Here is a 25,000-nt window from a genome sequence, read left to right on the forward strand (position 1 = left end):
CATAAGAGAGGGTGAAGGCAGCTCAACTATCCAGACTGTAGTTTGGGAAATGCAGAACATGGATAACATAAATCTAAGCAGTCAATGCTAATAAAACAAGGTGGCTTCTTATGGTCTGTTGACATAATTGAGATTATGTACAGCAGATATCAAATGAAAACTAATGGCAATGTACATACTGCCAGCAAAATATTAGATCCGGACAAAGACGTGCACTAAAAGTTTTGTAAGATACACAGGCCAAATCTGATGTCCAGGATGCATGACAGCATCTATCCTTTCGGCCAAAGCATATCTTTTCAGTATAACAGTATGCAATAAAAGGAGCTGCTTTCAAACTCTTTGCCGTTAACCTCTGCAGAAGGCAGAAAGTTGTACATCCTCATTTACTGGAAATGAGCAAATGACAGCATTAACAAACTGTTTTGTCAGCAAGAAAATAGTTTTCATACTGTAGAAGCAGAATTGGTCTCCGATGTACTGCCCAAGGGTACACTTGTAGAAACGTTTGCTAGCTAACTATATGAGTGCAGATCTAACATAAAAGCTTACATTGTATGCAAGCAAAACACAAATCAGCATGTTCTAAAATGTACAAGTCATTCAAATGGATACTTCAAAAGAATATTTCCAGTTTTGACAACTGCACCTTGCTATACAGCATACAATTATCATACTCAAGTTAACAGCTACAAAATGTGTGAACGAAACAGTACAGTGACAGCAAATGCTCCACTGGGCAAAACAGATAGGGGTTCACTTCATCCATGCGTTATTTAAGTCCAATAAGACACCAAGTAGGATAAAAATACAGGTTTCCACAAAGAAAAGCCAAACTAAACCACACCCTTTTTGACTTGGTATAATCAAAATGAAATTACACAGTACCTTTGAAACCTGAATGGATATGATCTAAATCCACACAGCAACACCCAAAGGAAACCAGCTGTAAGTTAAACATCCAAGGCTGCACCCTCTCTCATACTAAATGTTTCATGACAAACAAGAGCAATCCACAAAATATCCAAAATTGGGTTCTCAATGAAGGCTTTCAACACTTCCTTTACAGGAGGTTACTCACCTGGAGGTTCCTTTGTGTTGTTTAAGCAACCCACAACTTAGTGAAGCATATTACATTATAGCGGCCTCTGTTTAAGAGGGATACAGCCTGGCTACAGATGACATTAATAAATGAATAACTGAAACACTCCTAGTAAAGGAGATTTGGGACACAACTATAGCAACTCTGGGTGTACAGCTTCCTGTACAAACAAAGGAGGCCAAGCAGAGAAAATAGTCACCATTGCTAAGGGAAACAGAGACCAGAGCAGTGGCTTGTGTGTAAGAAGTCAGTGTACAAGGGAAGGGACCATAGACTGAAAATGCTATATTTGTTCTGATGAGAGCTCCAGGACAGTTTTCTTTGCAATTTTGTACTGCATTAAAAGGTGTTGTGTTACTTTGTGTGAAAGACTACCAGATGTGTTATTTGGATGCACACACTTTTTGATATCTACTGTATGGAATAAACTACCTTATTTCACAAAAACTAGGGTCTAGCTGCATTCTTTCTTAATATATGGATTATACATCAATACATACATTAATAACACTAGGCAAAACAATTCTATCAAAACTCAGCATACTACTAAAAAAAAATTTATAGGCAGCAATTAAAGACACTCTAGGTTCAGTGTTACTCATCTATAACCAATACAAAATCTAGTGTTCCTCTTTAATCAATAACAATATTTTTTTTACCCTGACAGTTACACAAACTCTGCAAATGCACCATCAAAATGAAAGGGATAAACCTTCAATTCATCCTTTTGTGGAAAAGTTAGCTGCCAGTTACACAAATTAATGTAAAATCACTAGTGCTCCGAAATCATTAAAATACGTGAAATTTCTACTTTCCCTACTCCTAAAGTCTTGGGTTGCTGCCTTTCAAGAAATACATGAAATCAAAATAACGCAGAATCAGGGTAGTCCTCCACAGCAACAGTAAACCAAACATGGGAAAAGCTTCACAACAAAAAATTAAAGTGGTACTCCAATATTTGTTAAAATATGTACAACTCATCTATGTAAATCAAGAATTACCATACAGTATTACTTAAACTCACTGGCTATGTGATGATGCGAGGTAGTACCAGCTATGCTAGAGAGAGTAGGGCAGTGCATGTGTAATATATGCTAGCATAGCTAGCGGAAATTAAAAAAAATATATGGCATTTGTATATCAAACTGATTTGTACAGATGCTTTTTTAAAAATATATTTGTGAAGTCACTTGTGTTAATGCATCAACAGTGGGTCCTGCTGGACAGAAAAGAAATACAGATGTATGTCAGACTATACTGCAACTGATGAAATGTATATATGTTAACAGAGGATGCTGGAAGCGGTTAAGTTCAGCCCAGCTAACCTTTAGAAAAATAGTTTGAAATTAAATTATTTGGTTTGGGCCATAAAGATTTTATCTCACAGGCCTGAATGCAGCCAGAGACGCAATGTCTGGCCTGCACTTCTACTCTTATTGCCCTTAGTGGTGAACTAATTGCTACCCTGGGGTGCCAGAGAATGGCTGGCTAGTCTCTGCAGAAAGTATTGTAATTGTTTTACAGTCTCCAGATGCTGAAACAAGTCTTAGCAGGGTTCTGGGTGTGTATTGTGACACATCTGTGCCAGATACTGGCTCAAGTTGCTGACCAGGGGCGGGGGGGGGTAGTGTCGGAACCACAATATCAGGTATCCAGATGTAATGTCATTCTGCAGCCAGAACTGACATTGTATTTAGATATTATTGAGAGATGTGATAGTGACACTCACCACTCTGTCTTGGACCCGACAACAGTGACACTCATCCAAGTCATCTCGCCTTGCTTTAGTAAATAATTTTCGGGAATAGTAATTCTTCACCAGTTGGGAAATATCTGTCCGAGTCTTTCCATCTGTGTTATTTTTTATATTTCTTGTGAATTGAAATTCTGGTGTTTACTGTAACTAGATAATCAGTATTTTCATATTTTTATTTTATTGCTTATTATTAAATATACCTAAACTTTTCATTGTGGCTGGTCTTTTAGAAAATAGTTTAACCTTTTGAGAGTAATTGCATTTTATTTGGTGGCACTGTAGCTTCATGCTCCTGAAAATCTTGCTACTTGATTAATATTACCATTTGTAGAAGTTCTAATTTCACTAAGAGTAATTTGGTACTCTGTTAACAGCCTTAGAGTAGCTGGCTTTGTGGGTGTTCTGGTGGCAGTGTATCTACCTTTTAGTCTGGGTGGAAGTGGGAGAGTGGGTAAGCTGTGCCAGGCTTTCCCAGGTGTGTGTGTGTGTGTGTGTGTGTGTGTGTGTGTGTGTGTGTGTGTGTGTGAGAAAACCAAATCTCAGAGATTGTGTCAGCTACTTTGAACAGGGACACGGAGCACTGCTTTCACAGAGAGGGTGGTGGAGGACTTGGCTTGGAACACCCGGCCAACGACTTAGCTCTATAGCTGGGTCAGTGGGGAGTCTTATTTGGGGCCTGGAAAGAGAAACCTAGCCCCAGGACTGGAGTGTGGTCCCCATGTGCTATTAAGGGTAATTGCGCTTGGTGCAGAGAGCTGCAACTTGAAAATATTGTGTGTCTACTTTTGTTGTAAGTGAACGTTCCCCACTGGTGTCAGTGGTGAGGACTGAGGCTCCTTAATTACTGTCCCACAGGAGGGACGGCACAGGCTACAAGGAACTAAAAATAATTAAAACCTGAAACCTATTCAATGAATACTTAACTTGTCCACCTTTCTGTAGATTAGAACAGATAATGACAGAAAAGCTAAATGGATTAGCCTTATTCTTGTGAACTTAAGCTACAAAAACTGCTAGTGAGTGAACTAAGAAAACTGCCACTGCCACCATATTGGATGTATTCCTGAATCCAAACTTTAACATGAGAATCCTCTGCTCCATATACTATTCAAATAGTGAAAACTGCAAAAATATGCCTTTTATCTAATCATTTTTTGTTCTGCACTATGTACTAGCAAACATTACATTTAAAACAAGGTATGGTGCCATAGTTTAGCCACAAGCTTTCTAAACATTTTTATTTAGATGACATGTCATTATTATTCAACACTTTTGCAATAAAACGTAGGACAACTGGATAATGCATGAGCTTTCTAGCTGACATCAATGTGTGAGTGAGATTTTCTCTCATTCTTCTGAGAAGTATGTACAAATAGTTACAATAGTTACAAGACACAGTGGGTGTGAGGGTGGAAGCTCTACCATTTCTAAAACAGATTCAGAACAACATTCTGGTGATGTGAATCCCCATTGGGTCACTACCTGTATAAAACTGTTCCATTTGTGTACTCCCCCTTTCCAGACAGCATTTTCTGAACACTACCAATCACTCTGGTTTAGCAATCCTAAAAGCCCTCAAAAACTCCCTATGGGGGAGGGGAGCTTAAATCAAAAGAGACGGATTGGCAATTTCAGCATGCAGAAATATTTATGATTGCACATCTGCAGTATAAATCTGCTTTTAACCTATTTGTCAACTGTTTCAGTAAACTTCATATCCAAATAAACTCATTCAGAAAAGTGTCTCTTATAAGGAAAAGAAAAACTCACACTACTGCTCTGTGCAGTGAAATCAAAGAATGTCAAATTCAGTGTACATGCCCCTTGCATATATAAAATGAAAAACATCTGAAATAAGTCAACATATTTTTTATTCCCATTATTTCAAAGAAAATCTTCAAAAGTTGAAATATATAAATTTGCATATGAAGGGACAAAAGAAGCCACAAGTAATTAACTAATATTTGCAGGTTTAATTGATAAAAAAAAAAAAAAAAAAAAAAAGAAGATCAGTTATGATTCAGGTAAAAACAAAACAGAATGAAAATAAAATCGTGGGCCCTCCTCACTGAGGCAGCCACTGATCACTGAGGCAGCCACTGACTGCAGTATAAATGAATATAAAACTATACACATCTAACGTTACCTAAAAAATCCTTTTATGGTACCATACAAACATCTGTGCTGTATTCTTAACACATGGATTCCTACCCATAAACTTTATTAAAACACTCTATTAGAAGACCCACATTGAACTGGTAGCAATCTACCTCCAACACTAACAGTATTGTTAAACAAACCTAGTTATGCTTTTTTTTTAATTAAATTGTCCGAAATAGCATACAAATGGTAAGACACATACAGTGTGATCGTATCCAAAAAAATATTGGATTCCTGGCAAGTCAACAATCATTTAAGTGAAGGCAAATAGGCAGTTGACTATATATTTACTATAGCAAAAATATGGAAACATACACCACTACCACTTTCATTCTGAATGGATTTAAGGTCCTTTACAACACACTTTAAATCAATGGATCTGCTCCTGTACATCTATCTCCAGGACAAATGCCACTTTTATTGTCAAACCATTTCACTTTACTCAGAATCCGATGGTCAAGAACCAGTCTTCACCAAAACAGGAATAGTTTTACTAGCGTCTCCTGGACATCTAGCACTTCCTGCACCATACTTCTAATATAAACCTTATGATAGCCATATGTACGTATGTAGTGTGCATGTATATATATATATATATATATATATATATATATATATATATATATACATATATATATATATATATATATATATATATATATATGTATATATATATATATATATAAATAAAAGATTATACACACACACCATAGACAGAGAAAGAAAGACAGAAAGAACCTGCTTTATACCAAACTCCTAACTACAGTATTAACATTTTCTGCCCTACCTAGTATGCTCCCTCACCTCACTTGCTTTGAATTTGTAAGCAGTAGTCAGGGGATCCATTATCTGCATACCTCTCAACCTCTTAGCGCAAGAAATCTGGACAGAACCCAACAAAATGGGGGACAAATTCCCAAAAATAGGACCATATTTTAAATATTGCTTTTATAAAATTTGAAAGTTGCTAGAGTAACAGGGTTTGTTTTAACAAACATTTTTGAAGGATTTGAAGTCTGAAACTCAAATGTCATTAGTTAGTGACTTTAGTCCTCAAATCATCCCAGTAATTTGACAGAAAACCAGAAATTTTATGTGGAATAGACCAAAAATATTAGCCAAACATCCATACATTCTGCGAAAATCTGGTCAGTTGAGAGGTATGATTATCTGTTTGACAAATCCACTAGTACAGCTCTTCAGATACTCATTGTTCAACATCTGCTAATGCACAAGTACCTTTTAAAGTATAACAGTTGTGTTTGTTTCATATAAGATGTAACCTAATTGGCAAATAGATGTCATTGTTAATGTACATTACTAAATGTCTATTCATGTACATTACTCAATTTTTTTTTTTTTTTTTTTAATGTTTGTAATATGTTTGCACTTTTCTTCCTGGGCCTCCACTGAAAAGGGTTTTATGACTAGACACAGCTGAACAAACCGGGTAAACAAAAGCAAAATAAATTTGTTTGCCAAAACTACTTTCATTAGCAGTGGAATAAGATTTTTCTCAAGTTTTCAGAATGTGATCACACCATTCCATTCAATAGTACAATTATATGCAATTACCATAGTGGCAAGCAATACCGTTGATAAAGAAGAGAGATGTAATTACTGTATTAAACTAAGCCTATTAAAATCTTAAAGCAAACAATAGTTATAAGCATAAACCTACAACTAACTGGATGGATACCCATCAACTGTCCTGATTGTTGCATCATACTTTAGGTCTGTTCCTCATATAAAGATTTTCTGTTTCTGGAAGATAAATGAGAATTTTATTCATTAAATAGCATGTTTGAATTTCAGACGTCCTATCTTTTGGAAAATGAATGCTAATGCAAGGCTTGTTATTCTAGAGTATAACAGCAATAGTTTAATTTTTAAAAAATGTTAGCGAAAGTGACCGATCCTTTACACGTAGAATTTTTAAGATTCAAAATGAGTAATGTTTCTCATAACGAAGTACACTTAGTCAACATGTTAGAGTAGCTGCAATCTTGCAACTCAGTAATGCCTGCCGCTACAACTGCATACACTTATCAACCATTACACACACACTCACACGTCACTACAGAATCTAGAGACAAATCCAAAAATAATAAGACACTTTTAAGACATTACTATTATATTCAGAAGTCGACAGAATATGAGAAAGCAAATTAAATGTATTTTCTGAAGAGAATACTAATATTATTACTTATTACAACTACAGCTCTCAACCATCTAGCTCCAAAAAGAGGAACACTAACCCTCATAATGTGGAATACATACTAATAATGGCTTACTAACAACTTCAACTAGAAGGTCATATAATGGTCAAAATATGCTGGCTTTACTAATAAAAAAGATCTTTAAAAGAATTAATGTGATTTGTTTCTATTTAACATGGATATCAGTTAAAAAAATCTTAAACTGAATGTGTGACCCATTCAATGTGGAACTTTGAGGAACATGAACTTTTTAAGACCCCAAATGAGGTATGTTCCTCGTAATGAGGTACACTTGAGAGGTATGATTACAACGCAATCTGTCACCCATAGGGTTGCCACCTTTTCAGATGCCCAAAGTGGGACATGTTTTGTAGAAATGTGAGATTTTGCAGGATAAAACATACCCCCGGCCAGTGCAAAGGACAAAACTTCACTTTTTTGCCAAAATAAAAGCTTATTTTGTTGCATTTAAATTGCTCATGCTATTTCATATAATAGTTAAGCGAAACGTGATACAAAAATAACTGTTTTATGCAACTATTAAAGAAAACTTAAGAAATAGATTTGCTCTAAAAAATCTCAGGACATTTGCCATTTTTTTAGGTTTTGTCGCAGGACGCAACTGTCTAAAGAGGGACAGGTGGAACCATAGCCACCCTTTCTCCCAAAATTGCCAGTTTTGAGAGGAATTAGGAAGGACAGAGCAAAATTCTGAGGCAAGAAAGGGGTAGACGCGAAGTACTTCAAGCAACCTGGTAATTCTACGCATATGCGATTCCAGAGATTTTCCGGTTTTCATAAATTCGTACAGCAGGAAGTATCGATTGTCAGCCAAGCCAAGCCACGCCCGAATCTCCGCGAGTTTGGGGTCAGGGGTTACAAACACCGACGGAAATACAAGGACAAGCGACTGGAAATCAAGAAACTTTCTGAGTAGCTCAAAGGTGGCTTCAAACAGAAATTTCCAACATCTCTTACTTTGATATTTAGCAAAATAAAATGAACTTCGAGTAGAAAATGTAAGACTAAAAAAGGCATAGAGAAGAAAGTAAGCGTCCCATTTCCACTTTCACCCTGTACGTGAATAGGTTCATTTACTATAGGAATAATATAACAGTCCGTATTCCCTGCAAGTAATAAGACTAACAATGAAACATTACTCATCCAACTTATAATGATGGAGAACATGTAAAAAAAAAGCTATTATAACTCACCTGCACTTACTGCTTGGGGTAAGGTCGCCAAGCCTGTCATGCCAGTGGCTCCAAAAATAATAATGTTCTTCACAGTACCAGACATCGCGCAAAATTCCCTTCCTCAAAACGAAGGCGTTACGAAAACAGCAAAATAAAATAAAGCAGCTTCCAGTTGCATCTGTTTTATACTGTAGTCAGAGGTGACCTATCCCACACAAAAACTCTGCCTCTGTAGGCGGAGAGACCACAATACATACCCCGATAAGGGGGGGGATAGGCCTATCGAATAAATTTGTAGGAAATATGGAAGCGAAACATTTTTACTGTAATGTAGTTGCTGCTGATTGTATAGTTTACTATTGAAAACTTCATAACCAGATCACCTATCATGACATCTGTAACGATATGAGGTATTGCCATTTATGCCAGGGCAGTCAGCATAGCACTCAACCTCCCATCTCTAGAATGAAGAACACTCGCCTTCTTAATGTGGAACAAATGGGCAAAATGTGGAACCATACTCATGGCTTACTAACAATTTCAACCAGGAAGCTCATAGGATGCTTAAAATATGCTACTTTTACGTATAAAAAAAGATCTTTTAATATATTAACAGTGGCGGCTGGTGACTTCAAATCAAAGGGGGGCTGCAGGAGACAGCTGAATGGGTGGGGTCAAGGGGAAGGGGTGTGGCCAACCATAAAGGGGAGGAGCTACGTGTGTTGCCTGTCATTCTTTTTATGTAGGCAAAACTACCCGTAAGTTATAGGCTTGCCACCCCTCCGTTTTTTTTCCGGACTGTCAGGAAATCAAACTGATTCTCCGGTAGTCCGGAAAACACTGTACAAACTCCGGTATTCTGTTTCAAAAAGGAACAGACTATCGGAGTTTGTAAATCGGCTGATTTACTATGCTATTTTTACAGAAAAGCATAGCAAATCAGCCAAAAGCAGGCGGCGGGAACGAAAAAAGACGGCGTTCCCGTTGATCGGCTGATTTACTATGCTTTTTTTACAGAAAAGCATAAAAAATCAGCCAAAAGCAGACGGTGGGAACGAAAAAAGAGAGCGTTCCCGTTGAGTGATGCTGTCGGTGACATCACAAAATAGGGGGTATGTTGGCGGGAGAGGGGGTGGGGCGGGCGGGGTTACTGGTGACGCGAGGGGCGTGGTGTGGCTCCGGTTTTAGCCGTGAACGAAGGTGGCAACCCTAGTAAGTTAAGAGAACGCATCATTGAACACAAGTCCGAGATTAGGAGGTGCTGTGAAAGAAATGCATTGTATAAGCACGTAGCTGAGTTTGGGCAACAGCATTTCTTTAAATTTAGGGCTATTGACTCAGTCCAGCCTACGCTTAGAGGTGGGGATATGAATAACCACAGCAACAACGAAAATGATAGCAGCAACACACCAAACAGCCAATGTCTTTCTTCACTTTATTTTAGACCTGGTACCTCGGCAGTTCGCCTTCAAGGATCACAATAATTTTCTGCACACTATTAGCTTTTATAGTGCATATCCAAACAATTAAGCAATGATTCAATTAATCCAAAAATTCTTTTAAAGTGACCTTGTGAATAACAATATTAAATTCTCCAAATCTCATGAAAAAAACATACAAATAACAAAATGCAATGCCTTATGCATCATTATTAATTCATTTTTTAGTAAAAATTCATTCTTTAATAAAAATTCATTCTTTAGAAAAAATTCTTTAGATGATGATCGGAATAAAGGAAGGAATGGAAGAAATGGCCGCAAGGGTCGTTACAAATGAAGGTTTGACAACAGAAACTGCATGTATGAATGTTTCTAACACATTGCAATGCATAAATTTGTCTGATTTGTACCTGGACACTGATATGCTTAGTTTATTAAGTAAAGGGAGCAAATTTGTTCCCACTTTCTTTCCGACTTATGCCGATATCTATTTAGAAGTTAAGGCTTTTATTCGGAAATTGTTACTTAAAGTGTATTTTAATAAATTTGTGAAGAGGAAACTTCCAGGTACAGAATATTTTGAACAAAACGGACAAATAGAATTGGATGAAAGTCTTATGAATGTATCGATATACAATTATGAATATGATGAATGTTTTTTTAGAAGAAAATGTTGAACTGTCAGCAAGTTCTCAAATTGAAAATGAATGTAATGTAAACTACATGACTGGGTATGGCAGATTGGAAATGCCTAAATTTAAGAATGTTAAAAGTAATTTCATTCCAGCTATTGTTGTACCAGCAATAACATTATTTCAAAAAGTGATTTTGAAGGAAGTTGAGGCATCATTCAAGGAATTTTGTGGGGAAAAGAAACAATTTAACCTTAACAGGCAGGAATGGCAAGCCTTAAAAAATCTAAAAGACATCAAAGACCAATACATTTTCAAGTGTGCTGACAAAGGGGGAAATTGGGTGATTCTAAGTAAATCCAATTATTGTAATATGGTTTACAAATTGCTTAATAATGCTGAAGAATATAAAAAACTTGAATGTGATCCACTCAAAACTTATAATGAAGGTTTGTTATTTTTATTGGAAAAGGGTGAACGATTGGGTTTCTTCTCACATAGTGATGTTAAAAAAATGTATGTAAAAGATCCCATTGCACCCATATTATATGCCCTACCCAAAGTTCACAAAGACATGGTTGACCCTCCTGGGAGACCTATAGTTTCGGGAATAGGCTCCTATATGGAAAATGTTAACATTTTCTTGGATTCCCAGTTAAAGGTGTATTTGGATAAAGTAAGTGCTCATATTAGTAACACTCAAGATTTAATCAAGGCTATTTCCAAGTCAAGTTGGAATTCTGAGTACTATTGGGTGACTATTGACGTGAAGTCACTGTATACAAGCATAGATAAGAGATGGGGATTAGAGGCTATTAATAACATGTTGGGTGAGGGACCTAGAACCAACTTTTTGATTTTATTATTAGAATATTGTTTAACACATAATTACTTCATGTTCAACAAAGAATATTTTTTACAGATCAAGGGAACAGCTATGGGGGCGGCTTTTGCCCCCACATATGCTGTTGTATACATGGATTTTTTCGAAAGAAATTTCATATATCCGACGGAATTCTTCAAGAATAGGGTAGTTTTATATAAGCGCTTCATTGATGATTTAATTTTCATTTGTAAAGGGGAAATGCATGAATTTTATGATTTTTTTGAAAGTTTGAATAATAATGCACATGGACTTTCTTTCTCTTATGAAATTGACAGAAATGAAATCAATTATTTGGATTTGACTTTGTTCATAAGAGATAATGTTATTGAATTTAGACCTTATAGAAAAAGCACGTCAGTTAACATGTTTTTGCATGCTTCCAGTATGCATCCACCCCATTTGTTAAGCGCACTACCTTTTGGAGAATTTAAAAGAGTTTATTCTCACACTAGTATAAAGAAAGATGTTGATCATGAATTAAATGGAGTTTTTTTGAGATTAAGGGAAAGAGGATATGATACAAAACACTTAAGAAACACAATGGCAAAGGTTAAAAACAATGAGAATGACAAGGACATCAAAAAATTTGAACATGGTATCTGTAGACCTTCATTAAAAGAGAAGAATGTGGAGGACTTATTTTTTGTTACTAAGTATACCACCTTCTCCAATAGATTAGTTAGTATAGTTAGAAGGTTTTGGTATCTGGTGAGTGAGGATGAAAGCATAGGTGAACTGTTTCCCCATCATGTCATTTTTTCTTTTAAAAAAGGAAAAAATTTGAAGAATATTTTGAATAATAACTGTTGCAACTCAACAGTTATACAGTTGACCAACAGAGGTACATTTAAATGTAATTCTTGTAGTCTTTGTGACAGGGTTGTCAATATTAATTCCATCAATGATATTATTTATACCCCTAGATATCACTTTAATTGTAAATCTATTGGGGTAGTATATGCCTTGACTTGTAGTTGCGCTAATACTTGGTACATTGGCCAGACCAAGAGGATGGTCAGAGTTAGAATTTTGGAACATCTGAGAGACATTCGGAATTCAAATTTACTCAGTCCAGTAGCCAAACATTTTTTGGATATTCATAATGGCAATAGTGATAGTTTAAGATATGGAGTTTTGGGGAGACCATTTGTTTGTAATGGTGACAATATCACTAACAAACTTTTAGAATTAGAGACAAAAATGATTCTAAAGTTTAATACCTTAAGGCCACATGGTTTAAATTTAGAATTGGGCACATGATGGATTTAGGAGAGATAAAAGAAGTAAGAATAAAATTAAAACATACTAAAATCAATTTAAAATAACAAAAAAACAATAAAAGTATATAAATATTTTTAATAAATATTTTTGGATTAAACATATGTACATAGAAGTATAATGTTTCATTACATAAAATCTTTTTATTAAAGAATGAATTTTTTCTAAAGAATTTTTTCTAAAGAATGAATTTTTATTAAAGAATGAATTTTTACTAAAAAATGAATTAATAATGATGCATAAGGCATTGCATTTTGTTATTTGTATGTTTTTTTCATGAGATTTGGAGAATTTAATATTGTTATTCACAAGGTCACTTTAAAAGAATTTTTGGATTAATTGAATCATTGCTTAATTGTTTGGATATGCACTATAAAAGCTAATAGTGTGCAGAAAATTATTGTGATCCTTGAAGGCGAACTGCCGAGGTACCAGGTCTAAAATAAAGTGAAGAAAGGCATTGGCTGTTTGGTGTGTTGCTGATATGAATAACCACCTGGAAAATAAAGAATATGAGTGGATTTTGAGACTGGCAAGTGATTCAGCACCTGGCTTGAACAGTATGGTCAGCCTCAAACCAGTTTTGGTTAGGTTGAGTAGAACTAGGCTGTGATTACTCTATATTTTATATTTTATATTTTCATGTCCTCAATATATGTTTTTAATATATATTTTAACTTTTGTGTTTTATTACATGTGCTTTATACTGTTTATTTAGCATTTATTATGTTTTGAATTTTAACTTCGTTATGTTATATGGATTTTGCCATGTCACATGATTCTTTGGGCTGCTGGTCATGTGACTGTTTTGGACCTGTATTTTAACAGTGACTATCCTTGTATGTATTAGTATTGATGAAGGATTGTATCCGAAAGCTCTGCTGTTTTTTATAAAGTGGTTTTCCTATTAAGTGTCAAAAGCCCAAAAAACAGGGACAGAATCATTGCTTGTATAATCTTGGAAAGTTGCTAGAACCATACATTTTACTGCCAAGCTCCCTGTGCAAAACAGAGCAACATACCACTACGCCAAATCAGCTGCTTTGTAAAAGAGGAAAACTGAAACTTAAATGGCTATCATTTAGTGAATTCAGTTCTCACCATAGCTGTCAACCTCTTAGTACAAAACACCTGGACAAACCCAGTAATGAGGCAATACAGCCCTCAAACATTCAGTGAATTCAGTTCTTGCCATAGCTGTCAACTTTAGCACAAAAAACCTGGATGAAGCCAATAATGAGGGAATACAGTCCCAAAAATAGGGACAAATTTCAAATATTCATCTTATAAACTTAGAAAATTGCTAGAATAAAAGGTTGTGTTACGGTTGTGTTACTATGTATTTTCTGAAGAACATGAAGTCTGAAATTCAAATGCCTGTCAATTTTACTGCTAACAGAATAAAAACAATTTTCAGCAGAGACCCAGGGAGAAATACTGCAGACACATCTTTGTAAAATGACAGGGCACCAGAGCAAATCCACACAAACACAGGGAGGAGATGCAGACTCTACACAGAAGGCACCCCAGCCAAGAATCAAACCAGAAAACCTATAGCTGTGAGGCAACAATACTACCACTGCACCATCAAATATGCAAGGACTTAAACATTCAGAAACCTGAAGTCTGAAATTCAAATGCCTGTCAATTTTATTTAACATTTGTTAATCAGGACAGTCTGACTTGGAACAAAAAAAATTCAGAGGCCCAGGAAGAAATAATGCAGACATGTCTTTGTAACATGGGAGGACACAAAAGCAAACCCACACAAACACAGGGAGAAGATAAAGACCCCACAAAGAAGGCACTCCAGCCAAGAAGCAAACCTGAGAACCTGCAGCTGTGAGGCAACAATGCTACAACTGCCCCATCAAATATCAAGCATTGCAACATTTACAAACCACATATATTATGAGGAACAGATCAGATCAAACATAAGGCAAAAATCTGCAGTTTTTTTCACAAATGGTGGTGGGTAGGGAATTAAGGTCTTTAACACCTGCATACAAGGTACAGGGTTCAAGCCTGAGGTATTCCCCTACCACACACACAAACACCTGTAGTAGCAAAACAATCAAGACAAAATGAAGTGTAGAAGAATAAAAATATTTCAATGCATTGGCTGCATGACAGCTTAATGTCTAGATGGAAACAAAAAAGGTTGTGAGGCATGAAAAAATAAATTGCTTTTTTTTAAATGCATTAATGGAATGCCAGTCAAAATCAAGTATAAGAAAAACAAGCAGCACTCAACTCAAACCACTTATTGCACTGCATTTCTAATTATAATTTATATTCAGCTTTATTAAAGTAACAAGTAACATGCTGAAAGTAGAAATCTCTGATGCCCCCACTTGTAAAAATGTTCCTTATCCAAAAAAAGACCTGCTGCCTGACATCTACTTGTTTCATGGGGAAAACATGATCAAAGTAAAAAATGAAAAGTAAACAAGAAATAAGCTCAAGATACATTGCTTAAAAGGATTACTGTACAGGTTATAGACCACGCTATTGGCATTCGGTTTATGGTTAAAGCCTGCAGAGATGTGTGTAAGTCTCCAAGTGTAATGAGACTCTTAAAATAATGTAATTCCGTCCTTTATTACAAATACTGGCATATGCATTTCAATACCCAAGGCTTATACATTATCTAGTTAAGTATTCTCTACATGGCAACAGAAAGGCTTTCAATGTTGGCAATTCTTTAACAGTATGCTTATTAAAGCTTACTTGCATCTTGCAATCTCAGCCAAGCTTACCTGATGGTCATTAAAGTATTGCTACTTAAACACAGAGCAACAGGCACTTTGAGTAATAAGCATAAATCAACAGTACAAAAAATATGACAGAAACCAGACCATTTTGCAAAAATCAAGGACAGATGAAAAGCCACTCTAGTACTTGTGTCTACCTTGGATGGGTGGGATTCTCTGCACATTTACACTGCATAACTACTCCTTGCCTTGCTTCGACACATCCAGAGTCACTACATGGGGGAGTGGGGTGTAACAAGTATGTGACAGTTTGAAATGTCTCTGGATGACTTGTGATGGCCCTGACACCTATCAACCTCAGAGCAAGAAATCTGGACAAAGCCATACAAAGAAATGGGCCAAAGGCCCAAAAATAAGGACAATTTTTAAAATATCGCTCTTATAACCTTAGAAAACTAATAGAGGTCTTGCATTAGTATGAATTTTCTGAATGGTATGAAATCTGAAACTCAAATGTCTGTCATTATTTTCTAACTTCAGTCTTTAATTATTTGTCACTAATTTGCCAAAAAAACACAATTTTATGAAAAATGGACCAAAAATGTGATGTAAAAATATAAAATAGCAACACAATACAGCTGGGAACCTGTCAAAGAAGGGACACTTTAATATTAGTACTGCTAACTTGAGCAGCTGACAAAATAAAATAATCTACATGCATTTCTGAAATAAAAGTAATCTGATTATTACAGTTATTTCTTAATTATAAACCCTCCATGTTTTCTTCCAAAATTGCTATTTTGCGGAGGGATCATTAGGGGAAGAGCAACATTTTGTGTCAAAATCAGGGACAGTTCAGAGGTTTGGCTATGCCTAATTCTATAAAGCAATTTATTTGCATGTACCTATCAACCTGTTAATGCAATAAATCTGGACAAGGCCAGATATATTGGGGGAACATATAAACAGTACTAAAAATTGCTCTTGTATAAACTGGGACATAAATCTGGACAAGGCCAAATATATTGGGGGAACATATAAACAGTACTAAAAAATGCTCTTCTATAAACTGGGACAGTTGATAGAACAGGTCTTACTTTAGCATGCATTTTTCTGAAGGTTATGAAGTCTGAAACTAGGTGTGTCGTTATTTAGTGACTTAATTCCTAAATGATTTGCCAGAAAACCACACATTTTTATGAGGAACAAATCAAAAATAAGAAGCAAAACATCTATTCATTCTTTGAAAATCTGGACAGTTGGGAGGTATGGTTCAGCTGGGGCTGTCTAAGTTTGTCGCCCTTCCCCCTCACAAAACCCTGGTCGAATGGAGCCTCCCTGCAGCCATTCCAATGATCCATTAATTTGCTATTTCACTCCATTTACCATAAACACTAATGTGCATACTGATTTACTTCTATGATGATTTGAACTTCATTTGAAAGTTTTATTTTTGCATTTTACAGCGCAAACACTAAGACATAACAAACTTGGCATTAAACCTTCTCTGCCCTTGAAACTCACATTCACTGAAACAACATTAAAATCCACATTCAAAGAAAATACATTTTACTCATGGCAGATAAAAATTAATTCTGGGCTGTTTTCAAATCATAGGCCCCTTGCATATGAAACATACATGTGCTCTTTGATACACGTTCCTATTGCTTTGAATATTTTTCCAGTAAACAATGAAACAAAACTGTCCAATTCAGAACATTTCCATCATAAAAGTCTACTCAAACTTCTACAGTCCACTATTATCAGTAAATATGCACAATTCTACAGTCCACCATTATCAGTAAATATGCACAATCTCTGAAGTAGTAAAAAAGTCATCTAAATAATTCCACGTTAAATAAATCTGTAATGAAGAGGTTGGTGCTAGCAATCACCTTTATATTTCATGGTTTCATCGAACAATAAAGTGTCTGATGCCCCTGTGGAATAAATTGCCTAAATTACATTAAAAATAAGCTAGTAATATTGCAATAGGAAATGGATGGCAAACTGATAACAGGCTCATAATTAGTATCTTAACTTTCAGCATTCACCCCTTATGGGAGTAGAACCAACAACCTTCTGCATCAAAAGCAAGCACACAGCCTGTTGTGCTATTAGCACTAAACGTCTCTTCCCCTGCAGCTCTCAGCTCCTTGTAAAATCTGCTCAATACTCAACTGCATCTCAACTTCGCAGCACAAGAAGTCTGGAAAAAGCCAAATTTATTGGGGTGGGTCAAAAGGGCAAAAACCAGGGACACATTAAACATTGCTTGTATAATCTTGGAAAGCTGCTAGAATAAAATGCTGTGTTACCACGGCACCACCATACATTTTACTGCCAAAGTCCCTGTGCAAAAAAGAGTCAGAACATACCACTATGCCAAATCACCTGCTTTGTGAAAGAAAAATGCTGTGTTACCACCGTACATTTTACAGACAAGGTCCCTGTGCAAAACAGTCAAGAGCAACATACCACTATGCCAAATCAGCTGTTTTGTGAACGAGAGGAAGACTGAAACTTAAATGGCTATCATTTAATTAATTCAGTTCTCACCATAGCTGTCAACCTCTTAGCACAAAACACCTGGACAAATCCAGTAATGAGGGAATACAGCCCTCAAACATATTCAGTGAATTCAGTTCTTGCCATAGCTGTCAACCTTAGCACAAAAAACCTGGACAAAGCCACTAACAGGGTATTACAGTCCCAAAAATAAGGAACAATTTCAAATAGTCATCTTATAAACTTAAAAAAATTGCTATAATAAAAGGTTGTGTTACTATATATTTATTGCTAGAATAAAAAGTTGTTTTACTATGTATTTTCTGAAGACTATGAAGTCTGAAATTCAAATGCCTGTCAATTTTACTTCTGATGGAACAAAAACAATTTTCAGCAGAGGTCCAGGGAGAAATACTGTAGACACGTCTTTGTAAAATGGCAGGATACCAGAGCAAATCCACACAAACACAGAGATAAGATGGAGACTCCACAAAGAAGGCACCACAGCCAAGAATCAAACCACAAATCCTGTAGCTATGAGGCAACAATACTGCCACTGCACCATCAAATATGTAAGAAATTAAACATTCAGAAACCTGAAGTCTGAAATTCAAATGCCTGTCAATTTTATTTAACATTTGTTAATCAGGACAGTCTGACTTGGAACAAAAAAACAATTTTCAGCAGAGGCCCAGGAAGAAATAATGCAGACATGTCTTTGTAACATGGAAGGACACAAAAGCAAACCCACACAAACACAGGGAGAAGATACGGACCCCACATAGAAGGAACCCCAGCCAAGAATCAAACCTGAGAACCTGCAGCTGTGAGGCAACAATGCTACTACTACACCATCAAATATCAAGCAAACAGACCCCACAAAGAAGGAACCCCCAACACTGCTACTACTACACCATCAAATATCAAGCAAATGACCCAACAAAGAAGGAACCCCAGCCAAGAATCAAACCTGAGAACCTGCAGCTGTGAGGCAACAATGCTACTACTACACCATCAAATATCAAGCATTGCAACATTTACAAACCACAGATATTATGAGGAACAGATCAGATCAAATATGAGGCAAAAATCTGCAATTTTTTTTACAAATGGTGGTGGGTAGGGAACTCAAGTCTTTAACACCTGCATACAGGGTACAGGGTTCAAGCCTGAGGTATTCCCTACCACACCACCATGAGCACCTGGAGCATTTTCACACACACACACACACACACACACACACACACACACACACACACACACACACACACACACACACACACACACAATCCTACATTCACATAGGCACACACTCCATCCTACATTCACATAGGCACACACTCCATCCTACATTCACATAGGCACACACTCTCCATCCTCCATTCACATAGGCACACACTCTCCATCCTACATTCACATAGGCACACACTCTCCATCCTACATTCACATAGGCACACACACTCCATCCTACATTCACATAGGCACACACACACACACACTCCATCCTACATTCACATAGGCACACACACTCCATCCTACATTCACATAGGCACACACACACTCCATCCTACATTCACATAGGCACACACACAGACACACACACACACATACATACACACACACATACACACACACATACACACACATACACACACACACACACACACACACACACACACACACACACACACACACACACACACACACACACACTCCATCCTACATTCACATAGGCACACACACACACTCCATCCTACATTCACACAGGCACACACACACACTCCATCCTACATTCACATAGGCACACACACACACTCCATCCTACATTCACATAGGCATAACACACACTCCATCCTACATTCACATAGGCATAACACACACTCCATCCTATATTCACATAGGCATAACACACACTCCATCCTACATTCACATAGGCATAACACACACTCCATCCTACATTCACATAGGCATAACACACACTCCATCCTACATTCACATAGGCATAACACACACTCCATCCTACATTCACATAGGCATAACACACACTCCATCCTACATTCACATAGGCATAATACACACTCCATCCTACATTCAAATAGGCATAACACACACTCCATCCTACATTCAAATAGGCATAACACACACTCCATCCTACATTCAAATAGGCATAACACACACTCCATCCTACATTCAAATAGGCATAACACACACTCCATCCTACATTCAAATAGGCATAACACACACTCCATCCTACATTCAAATAGGCATAACACACTCCATCCTACATTCAAATAGGCATAACACACACACTCCATCCTACATTCAAATAGGCATAACACACACACTCCATCCTACATTCAAATAGGCATAACATACACACACTCCATCCTACATTCAAATAGGCATAACTTCATTCACACACTTCCCTACCAGTCCCACTCCATCATACATTCAAATAGGCATAAATTCACACACTTCCCTACCATTCTAAACAGTACTAATTAACACACTTACCTGTCCTTGCTGCCCATTCTCCATAACGTAATCCAAATGTGCCCACGCAATAATCCAAAGACCCGCGATCCAAACCCTTCCCGACGAGAGAGACTGACTGCTGGTGTTGCAGTCTGGCCCGACGCGTTTTCCCAGCGAGTCTGTGCACTTTAAAAGTGCACAGACGTCTCCTCATGTTTCCCAACCTGGACTGCCGGACTGCCTGGAGCATGCGCAGTAGACTCGCAGTAGTCTGGACTACTGCGCATGTGCGAAGTCCACGAATTTTAAAATTTTTTTTTTTTTTTTTTAAATTTCTTTTTAGTTCTTTTGTTGAGGGGGCTGCAGTCCGGCAGTCCAATAGCACGGGCCGCCCCTGTATATTAACATGATTAATTTCTATTTACTATGAATATCGGTTAAAAAAATCATGTGATGTGATAGACCTTTTCAATGTGGAACTTCGAGGAACATGAACTTTTTAAGAACCCAAATGAGAGGTATGGGGCAGTGTAACATATGCCGGCTTAGCTAGGTGGAATTTTGTAAACAATTATATGTCATTTTTTTATCAAATTTATTTGTAAAGCCACTTGAGTTAAAAATTTATCAACAGTGTGTTCTGCTGGACAGAAAAAGAAATATACATGTAGTACTGTAACTGTTGAAATGTACATATTGTAACAAAGTATACTGGAAGAGAAGGGGTTACTCTCAGTCCAGATAACTTTGAAAATAGTTTGAAATTAAATTACCTAGCTTAGGCCATAAAGATGTTATCCTACAGTTCTCAGTGCAGCCAGAGACATAAAGTCTGTACTAGAAAGCTTTCTGTATTGTCTGGGGTAAACTAATTGCTACTCAAGAAGAGTGGAATGTTTATGGTTTTATGACTTCCTGAAGCTGCAACAGATCTTAGCCATCTCTATGTGTGTGCATTATTGGCACATATGTGCTAAATCCTGCCATTTTCTAGGCAAGGTGGTTCCATGGGAACCAGAAGTCAAATGACCAGTTGTATGTGATGTCATTCTGTAAGCCATCACTAAAATAATGTTTTAATACTAGCTGAGACTGAAGTCTCATGGCAGTCTGTTTTTGGGACCTGATAAAGAAGGACCCCTCACCAACTTAAAGACCCCTCTATGCAACATCCTTCTCCCCTACACCCCTCAGAGAACTCTCAGATCTACTCACCAAAACCTAATCTGTGTCCGAAAACCCAATCGCCCTGCTGGTCAATTTCCTGCTATCCTTTTCCTTAGCAAAAAAATGGAATTCTCTTCCTTCCTCTCTAAGGACCTGTGCAAACTTTGAAAACTTTAAATCTCAGTTACATTCCTACCTTTACTCTAACAGAAAATGCAACTGCATTCTCCCCACCTATTCCTATAATTCTCTCTCCACCTCTAAACCCCTCTCTAGCTATGATTACTAGCCTCTCTGGCTATGATCTATAGGCTATCAAATTTGTACCATGTACCTAAGAATTTACACCTGCTGTCTAACATGAAATGTAACTGTAAATTGTTCATTAATAATATTGTGTCTGTATCTAAAGGTAACATGAGCCTAAGAAATTATGCCTACTCTCTAGCATGAAACATAATTGTAAATTGTTCTTCTTTTCTATATTGTATCTGTATCTAAACTTTGTAACATGGAGCTTTTCTCCCCAGGCCTCCAATGAAAATGGGCTCCCTGAGCCCAGTCGACATCCCCAGTCATCAAACTGAAAATAAATAAATAAATAACTTCATCTTGCCTTGCTCTAGTAAGTGACCAGGGAATAGTAATTCTTTAGATCAATCAGGAAAATATAGTGAGATTAGTTAAGTACTGTTTTTCTGTATCTGTGTGAATCTATTCATCTATGTTATTTTAGTATTTCCTGTCATTGAAACTCTGGTGTTTATTGTAAATAGATGCTTAGTATTTTCATGTTCTTTTATTATTTATTATTAAACATATTTAAACCTTTCATTGTGGCTGGTCCTTTAGAGAATATTTTAAACTTTGAGAGTACTTGTATCTATTTGGTGACCATGTGGCCACTCCTGAAAGCCTTACTGCATTGGCCAAACACTGTAATTTTATTAATATTAATTTCATTCAGTATAATTGGGTACCCTTGTAAGACCCTTAGAGTAGCTGCCTTTGGATTGTCTGGTAGCATTTTATCTTATAGTCTGGGCAGAAGGGGGCATAGCTAGTAAATCTGTGCCAACCTTTCCCAAGCGAGTGTGTGTGTGTGTGTGTGTGTGTGTGTGTGTGTGTGTGTGTGTGTGTGTGCAAATCAAATCTCAAAGAGTGTGTGTGTGTCAGCTGCTTGGAGCAGGGACACGAAGCACTGATTTCACAGACAGAGTGGTGGAGAACTTGGCTTGGACACTCGGCTGAGGACTCAACTCTGTAGCTGTGCCAGTGGGGAGTCTTACTGGGGATCTGGAGAAAGAGGGAAAACCATCCTCTGGACTGTGTTCCCACTGTGCTCCTATGGGAAATTGTGCTTGATGCAGAGAGATGCATCTGGAAATACTGGGTGTATCCATTTTTGTTCCAACTGAACGTCCCTCTCCAATGTCAGTGATGAGGATTCAGACTCCTTGATTACTGGCCAGAGAGGGGACGTCACAATAATCAATCCACCAAACTTCTCTAGACTTAGTAAGTTCAAAAGTATGTGAAGATAATGCTCCCACATCCACCTCCTGGTTATACTGCCTAAAGTACTCCATCCACAACCCCTTTTCCCATCGGATTGTACTGTCACTTCGACTTCATCTAGTCGAATCTTCACACTGCCAGGTGGCCAGCCCTGCCACGGTTCTTTCATACCACAAACTTGGGTACTCACACTTGTAATAAATTTAAAGTGACCAAGCCACCTACTGCATCATCTTTGAAATATGGGAAAAAAAACACAAGCACACAGGAAGGACATGTGGACTTCACACATAGGGCACCCTGCAAAAATCAAACCTGGGAAGCTGTTGTAATGAGGTAACAATGCTATCCGCTGCACCACTGTACCACCCTAAGTGCATTTAGTACTGAGTAATACAGTTTCGTATTATGATGGCCTACTAAGCAGCAAGGAGAGTATTGCATTTTAAGGACAATTAAGTCGATTAAACCTCCCCCTTTACTGGCAACTGTGGGTGTGTCCACCAAATTGTCGGATCAGCGATGGTGTTATGGTACCACTGATGAATGCAGTGAGATATGCATCTTATATGTAGTGATGCCATATATGACATCTGAGCACATTTTAAATAAATAAATTATTTTCTTGTTATATTTATTAACTTTTATTTTGAGAAAGTATTTCTGTTTACTGACAAATTCAGTGATTATTCAGGCCACAGTTCAAAGAACAATTGCTAAACCAGTTTGAATGCAAATGTCCATTTTAAAAACATGTCACCTAAACCAATATCATTAATTGCATAATACCTTTACCCTCTCACATATCTGATCCACCTGATTCATTCACTCTTCCTAAATGGTGGTTCAACTTACTACACCATTACTACTGTAAACCCACTAGGCATTATCTAGTACCCTTTATATCTTATCATTCACTATCAGCTTTCCTAGCCTAGCTACTACTTACCACAGTGCCATCACTTCTACTCCTACTGCTTTAACTCTATTTTCCCTTTTTCTCTTTCACTTATGTAACTATACCAATATTTGTTTGTTTTTTTTTTGATCCGCGATGGTGGTGCTGCGGTAGCGTTGTCGCCTCACAGTAAGACGCTGACCGGTTTAACTCTCAGCTAGAGCGTCTTCTGCGTGGGGACATGCGTGAATGGGCGTACCTTCATTGAAGGTTGTGCGTTAGGGCTGGCAACTCAGCACGTAAAAATCAACTGCCAATCATTAGCGGACCGGAGTTCTGCTGTGGCGACCCCTAACCGGGAAAAGCCGAAAGACACAACAACAACCAATATTTGTTTTTTTTAGAGCTTATATATATATTGTTTATCGGATTTTCTATGCTTACTCATAAACACAAAGCACTCATTTGTATAATGTACATTGCTTTGCTGCATTATGGTGTAAACCAGGTTGACTCTGTAATTAGTCATTGTTTGATCAGTGTTCTACCACAGCAAACACATTTAAATAAAAAAAAAAATTTGCAGAGTACAAGGATGCTTGGTAACAGCTCCTTCTCCCCTCTCCAATCCTGATCTCAACAGACTTTAAACACATCCAGGCAGGGCCAGCCTTAGGCCAATTGGGCCCATTGGATAGGGCACTATGGTTAAAGGAGCCCTTCATTTTTCACTCCCATAGTCACTACCAGTACCAGCCTAGTCACCTGTACCTTGCAGGTGGCCAACTGAAGAAGTAGCTCGCATGTCCCTCAAGATACTTTGGTGCTGGCAAGCTAAAACTTTGAGATTAGAGAAGCAGGTCATTTTAGGATATGTAGTCTTACCCCCTATGTAGACATTAGCCTGAATAGTGGAGAAGACCACATATCCCCAAATTCCTTATACCCCTACCCCTTATGACTTTTCTTTAAGACCATTGCTTTATTTGTTTTGCTAGTTTAATTTCATTTGGAAGCCTGGAGAGAAAAGCTCCACATAACAACAAAAATGA

At 37.2% G+C, this 25,000-nt stretch overlaps 1 protein-coding gene across 3 annotated transcripts in view; it reads right to left on the bottom strand.

Moving 5' to 3' along the window:
- BLVRB (biliverdin reductase B) overlaps window positions 1-25,000 on the bottom strand; it is a 464,958-nt gene that overhangs the window by 241,027 nt on the left and 198,931 nt on the right. The window contains exon 1 of one of the 3 annotated variants that reach the window (XM_044062309.1): window positions 8,452-9,085. The exons of the other annotated variants lie outside the window; for them this stretch is intronic. Coding sequence (XP_043918244.1) covers window positions 8,452-8,536 — 85 coding nt within the window. The 5' untranslated portion in view covers window positions 8,537-9,085. Of the gene's footprint in view, window positions 1-8,451; window positions 9,086-25,000 lie in introns of those variants that run through there. 3 annotated transcript variants of the gene reach the window in all.

The sequence above is a fragment of the Protopterus annectens genome, chromosome 1.part0 (genome assembly GCF_019279795.1).
Source record: "Protopterus annectens isolate FY-2018-M chromosome 1.part0, PAN1.0, whole genome shotgun sequence".
Lineage (NCBI taxonomy): Eukaryota > Metazoa > Chordata > Ceratodontiformes > Protopteridae > Protopterus > Protopterus annectens.